Source organism: Galeopterus variegatus, unplaced genomic scaffold, assembly GCF_000696425.1.
Source record: "Galeopterus variegatus unplaced genomic scaffold, G_variegatus-3.0.2 Scaffold16, whole genome shotgun sequence".
In the NCBI taxonomy this organism is placed as follows: Eukaryota; Metazoa; Chordata; class Mammalia; order Dermoptera; family Cynocephalidae; genus Galeopterus; species Galeopterus variegatus.
Window position 1 is genome coordinate 449997 of NW_007726127.1, and position 6446 is coordinate 456442.

Below are 6446 nucleotides of genomic sequence, written 5' to 3' on the forward strand. Positions count from 1 at the left end.
GAAAAAAAAAAAAAAAAAAAAAAAAAAAAAAAAAAAAAAAAAAAAGCTGTCACTGATTGATATTAACATTTTATAAAAATCAGGAACGAAGTATTTCCAACTTAAGCATTTTTTTGTTTCCACCTGTTTCCTCATCTAGGTTCTGATCCACCTTGCACAAAGCTATAAGACTCAAATTAGAGGGTATACATATGAGAACATCAGCTTTTATACTTCCAAAATAAGGTGGTATTATTAAATTATTCACCCATCACTCCCTTACCTTTTGGTCAGTCCTCACTGTACCAGGAGGACAGAGTCTGGCAAGTTCAGCCAGCCAGCCCTGTGTTGATACAAGAACCTTTCATTTTCAGGGATCTGCCTGTGACTGCTTCTGAGAGTTGGGGCTAATGGCCAGACCAAGACAAAAGGCTGGCCTCCAACTCTCTAGACCAATTATTATTATTATTATTTTTTTAAAAGATGACCGGTAAGGGAATCTTAACCCTTGGCTTGGTGTTGTCAACACCATGCTCACCCAGTGAGCGAACCGGCCATCCCTATATGGGATCCAAACCCGTGGCCTTGGTGTTATCAGCATCACACTCTCCCAAGTGAGCCACAGGCCGGCCCTCTCTAGACCAATTATGATGGCATATATAATAGGAAAAAAAAAAGGTCTATGAGCTTTTATTTTTTTATTTTCAGTGTCTGGCTGGAATGGGGATCTGATTCCTTGACCTTGGTGTTAAAACACCATGCTCTAACCAACTGAGCTAACCTGGAGCTGTCTCTATGTGCTTTTAAATAAGCTTTATAAATGTTATGTTATTAAATTGTAAGTTTTCTTGATGTTTTGACTTCCCAAAGTAAAAACAGTGACTCTAAAAAATGAAAATTTTAGCATTAATTATGAACAGTATGCATATGACACACAATTCTATAAAGCGGCACTTGCCATAGTATAGCAAGGAGAAAAAAACTACTTAAAAGATATTTTTCTTTTCCTCAACATATAATGATCTTACAGAATTAAGAAAGTATGGAAATGGCAGAAAACAAGAAGTAAGATCCAAACAGAATTATCACCCACCCTATCACCTCAATTAAGCTATACAGCATGCACAGAGTTGATTAAATTAATTCCCACAAACTATAAGAAAAAGAAGATTGGTTTGCACTGCTTGCCTTCTACCAAACCACTGCAAAGCAGACTAGTACCTTTAATCCTGTATTAGTAACTTCTAGTAAAAGGGTGAGTCAGGTAGTCTCTGTTAAAGCATAATGATGCTTTTTTATCATCTTTTTATGTAACTCAAAATTAATAAATAATGAAAATATCCACTACTGTGATTAGCATCACACCACCAAATACTCACAAGTCCAAGCTTTCCAGCTTCAATTAAAATCTTATTTAAGTATCTCCTAAAAACAGGATTGCTTTGACTTTCATAGTCTTTCCTCTTTTTCTTTTCACACTCATCAATCTGTAATCATACAATAAATTCAACATTAGTTGTCAAAGTAAGGTCAAGTTTCTAGGCTAGTGGTGCCACTGAAATCAAGGTAAGGAACTGGTTATTTTTATCAAGCTTGCATTTGCCAACTGCATTACAGTGTACAGCTTGCCTGCTTCCCTGAGTTCTCTTTGCTAAGGGCAACTAGGCAACAAATGAGGAAAGCATGTAAGTACTTACCATGACCTGGTAGTGTTTCTGCTGACTTTGAACAATTTTAAAGTTAAGATCATGAAGCAAGGAGGCAGAGATCCACAAGCAGGGCATCTGGACCAATCTGCCTCTAATTCCAAAGTGACAATTTAATGAGAGAAAGGAGGAGGGAAGGAAGAGAAGGAAGGATAAATATATACATGATAGAGACACGGGGGGGGGGAGGGGGGGAGAGAGGGAGAGAGGGAGAGAGGGAGAGAGAGAGAGAGAGATAGAGAGAGAGAGAGAGAGAGAGAGAGAGAGAGAGAGAGAGAGAGAGAGAGAGGAAGCTAAAAAATGAGATAAAAGACACAGCAAAGAATTTCTTGAATGTGCACATCACTTTTGGCCTCTTCTTTTTTCATCAGCAATTGATCATCTACTATATGGGATGCTCAGGAAGACAGGAACCATGGCTTCTCCAGATGGCTTATCTGATACATGGCAACCCTTCAGTACTTAATTCTCCATTAGAACAGACGTCCTCTGAACTTAGCTCTATCACAGTGGTCAAGTCACTGAATGAGGGCAGTGTATATTTTACAAACATTAAAATAACTTTGTATTCATCAACTTGTATTCTTTTTAACTGAGTATGACCATGAGTTGAGCACTAAAATGGGCTTCAGTTGATAAACATGACAATAATTGAGAAGAACACACTGACTTAGGATAGAAGGATACAGAAGTCATGCAGCCGTTTCTTCTGCTACAAGGTTTACACACCAGTTTATTTTTAAAAATAAATAATTTTTGTTTTTTTAAACAAGGATTCAAGAATCCATTTTACCAATCATGTTTATAGAATGTCTGAACCAAAGTCACAAACACTGGAATAAAAAATTCCTATAAAAGGCATTTCTGCATTTCTACTGTACAACCAAACTAGCTCACTATATAATAAAACAGTTAAAGTGAAGCAAATCTTATCCAATCATGTCTTCACTAGCACTCAGGTGAGACAACATACACACATGATAAAAACCACAAGCTATAGATCTCAACTGAGATATACTCATACAGGATCTGGATCTCAATTAACAACTCTCCCAATCTTTCAAGCTGGAAATCTCACTCTTTTGCTCTAGCTCTCCCCTATTCCTTATCCATCCCTCAGCTATCAACACTTGCCAGAATACAATAACCTTGTAAAAGTTTAGCGCTTGCCTCTTCTCGTCAACCCATCACTGCCTCATCTCAAGCCTTCAGCATTGCTGGGGCTCTGCAACCCCACCCATCTCACTGCCACTGCCCCCTCCATTCCAGGCCCCCTCCACACTGCCACCAGTCCACCCTGCCCAAACCACCAACAGAGGTTCCCACAGCAATTAATGAATAACTTCAAACCTCTAAAGGACCTTGACTTATTTCTTTTTGTATAAGCCCTAATTCAGCCACATTAAAAAACTATTGAATAAAGGAAGGAATGAATAGCTACCACACACTATATTGTAACAATCCTTTATATTTGAAGAGTAACGCTTACAAGCTGGTGATAGGCCCTTTTCCTCATTTGCTACATTTGTTTGGAGTCTATTATGCCTCACCAGCAGTATGACAGGTAATAAAGAATCAAGATGAATAAAATGTATTCCTTATACCAAGAAGTTTACAGTCTGGTAAAGAAATAATTACAACATGGTGAGATAAATGTTATCATAGAAAAATACAAAGTACTATTAGGAAAACCAAGGCTAGAGTAACTAAAGAAAATTTTATATATATAAGTTATGGAGTACACAGAAACATTAGAGACACAAATAATACTAGCAAAGACAAAAGAAGAAAGCAACTTAATATAAATAATACAAAACTTATGAATGGAAAAATCTAACCTTATGAGTTAAAGAATCAAGTCTGCGATAACATTCTGACATTTCATCAGCATATGACAAGTCAGAACTGACATCCTTTTTCTCTGATTTAACATATTTCACCTAAAACAAAGTAGAGAGTTTATTTCTTTACAGTTCAGTTGTAAAAACAACATTCAGTTAACAAAAACTAAAATTTTGACTTCCTCATTTTATAGCTTTGCTTGTTACATTCTTCAGTTGTATTGAACCACCAAAAAAGAAAAAGTCTCAAATGTACATACTAAGAACTAAAATCAAATTAGTTTGCTTTTGATGGGCTTTACATTCAAATTCGAAACAGAGGATCAGGAAGATATTCTGCATGACTGCTAGTCCTTGATACATGATTCTCAGAGCTCTGTGTAAAACAATAACAACAAAAGCTGACTATTTCCATCATAGGATAAGGTCTTACACATACACACAAGCATTTTTTTTTTTTAAAGATGACCGGTAAGGGGATCTTAACCCTTGACTTGGTGTTGTCAGCACCACACTCAGCCAGTGAGCCAACCGGCCATCCCTATATGGGATCCGAACCCGGGGCCTTGGTGTTATCAGCACCGCACTCTCCCGAGTGAGCCACGGGCTGGCCCGACACAAGCATTTTTTTAATACCTGAGACTTTCTCATTGTTCCTGAAGCAGCATCATAGTTAAGCATGTCTGTGGGGTCAATCCAGTCATCATCATGAGCATAACCAGTTATCAGCAACAGACATTCACAAAGGAGCAATGAACACAGCATCCTGTATGAGGCTAAAAAAAATTAATAAATGTTATGAAACATAATAGTTTTTTAAATAAATTGTTTTGTAATAAAAACAATCTACCTACTTCCTTCTAGTATTAAGATAACTCTTTTTTCTGAATAGGAACTAAGGAAGACACATAAAACAAAAATAGTAAAATGGTATTCACATATAAAAACTTACACACATGCGTAATATTTTCACTGAGATGATAAAAAAAACAGGTATTTTCCATATGGCCCAGCAATTCCACCCCTAGGAATATACCCAAGAGAAAAGAAAATATATATCCACACAAAACTAGTACATGAATGTTTATATCCACATTTTTAATAATAGCCAAAAGGTGGAAACAACCCAAATTTCTATCAACTGATGAATGGATAAATAAAATGTGTATAGCCATACAATGGAATATTATTCAACCATAAAAAGGAATGAAGTACTGACACATCCTACTTCATGGAAGAACTTGAAAACATTATGCTCTGTGAAAGTAACTGGACACAAAAGACCACATATTGTATGATTCCATTTATATGAAATGTCCAGAATACACAAATCTACAGAGACAGAAAGTAGATTAGTGAGTTCTTTAGGCTGAGGGTATGGGGTTTTAGGAAAATAGTAGCTAAAGGGTACAGGGTTTCTTTTTGAAGTGATGAAAAATGTTCTAAAATTGTGGCAATTGTTGCATTTTTTAACAAATGGGAAACAAGAAAGATGGGAAATTAAGACTCAAATGAGGTGACTGAACTCCAAAACCATTCAGAGAAAATAACCTGCCTCACCTAAGCCTCTGCATAAACAAGCTGAATTTAAACACTTATTATCTCTTCTGTTCAACACTGCTTAATAGACATTAGCCACATGTGGTATTTTAAATCAAAATTAAATAAAAAATTCAGTTCCCCATTCACATTATCTACATTTCAAGTGCTCAACAGTCACATATGTCCAGTGGCTACTATACTGGACAGTGCAGATACAGAACACTTCCATCATTGCAGAACTACCTTTGAACTACTACAAATAAGGATCAGGTAAGGGAACTCTAACGTGAGAAAGCCCTGGGTCCTGCCCATAAACAGCTACAGTCTAGTTGTAAAAATAAAAGTAACTCCTGGCTAAATTAAATACTCCTCTGTGCTCCCCATTTGCCCTGTTTATTCTTCTAGGATAGCTACTACTGACCTTCTAATGATAAGTCAGAAGGAGGATCATCTGCTTCATGTGATCTTGGATCAATGAGCCATGGTGTCAGTGACTACATGTACAGTATGGATACACTGGACGAAGGGATGATTCACATCCCTAGTGGGACAAAGCAGGACTGTGGGAGATTTCGTCACACTACTCATGAACTGTTTGTTTCTAGAATTTTCCATGTAATATTTCTGGACTGCAGTTGATCACAAGTAACTGAAACCATGGAAAGCAAAACTTCGGACAAAGCGGGAATACTGTATTGCTAATGAGTGCTAGTGAGGCAGAAGGAAAACTAGAAGAGGCTGGTATTCCAGAAGCCAAGTGAAGAAAGGAGGAAACAGTTACACTGAATGATATTGAAAAGTCAGGTAAGCAGAGGGCAGCAAACTGACCACTGAATTTGGTACAGTGATTTTAATGCTGTGGAGTGGTAGGGTCAAGAGCCTGGCAGAAACAGGTAAAGGAATTACTTGGGTAGAGGTTTTGGGTCAAGGCTATAGTAACTCTATACTCTAAAGCACTCCCCCAACTCCTACTTTTGGCTGTGATGGAGTAACAGGGACCAGATTTACCCTCCTGCCTGAATAACCAAAAACTCTGTACAAAATATATAGAACAAGTTTTTTGGTTTTTGGTTTTTTTTTTTAAAAACATGACCAGTAAGGGGATCTTAACCCTTGGCTTGGTGTTGTCTGCACCATGTTCAGCCAGTGAGTGAACCGGCCATCCCTATATAGGATCCGAACCCATGGCCTTGTTATCAGCACTGCACGAACAACAAAGGATTTCCCCAAAATACGGGAAAGTGGACCGGCCCATGGCTCACATCCCTTTACCGGTCATCTTAAAAAAAAAAAAAAAAAAAAAAAAAAAGGGGAAAAAAAAAAAAAAACCCCCTCCCCCCCACCAGTTACCGCCTTAAGAGGGGTTTGATGCTTATTA

At 37.4% G+C, this 6446-nt stretch overlaps 2 protein-coding genes across 3 annotated transcripts in view; one reads left to right on the forward strand and one right to left on the reverse strand.

Annotated features, from left to right (window-relative positions):
- GPSM2 (G-protein signaling modulator 2) overlaps positions 1 to 2436 on the forward strand; it is a 58304-nt gene extending 55868 nt beyond the window's left edge. Inside the window, exon 15 of the mRNA XM_008566318.1 lies at positions 2057 to 2436. Coding sequence (XP_008564540.1) covers positions 2057 to 2281 — 225 coding nt within the window. The 3' untranslated portion in view covers positions 2282 to 2436. The remainder of the gene's footprint in view (positions 1 to 2056) is intronic.
- CLCC1 (chloride channel CLIC-like 1) overlaps positions 1 to 6446 on the reverse strand; it is a 25235-nt gene that overhangs the window by 13224 nt on the left and 5565 nt on the right. For both annotated transcript variants that reach the window (XM_008566303.1, XM_008566295.1), the window contains exons 2-4: positions 4163 to 4302; positions 3524 to 3625; positions 1359 to 1466 (exon numbers count right to left, since the gene is read on the reverse strand). In XM_008566303.1, the coding sequence (XP_008564525.1) occupies positions 1359 to 1466; positions 3524 to 3625; positions 4163 to 4291 (339 nt within the window). In that variant the 5' untranslated portion in view covers positions 4292 to 4302. The remainder of the gene's footprint in view (positions 1 to 1358; positions 1467 to 3523; positions 3626 to 4162; positions 4303 to 6446) is intronic.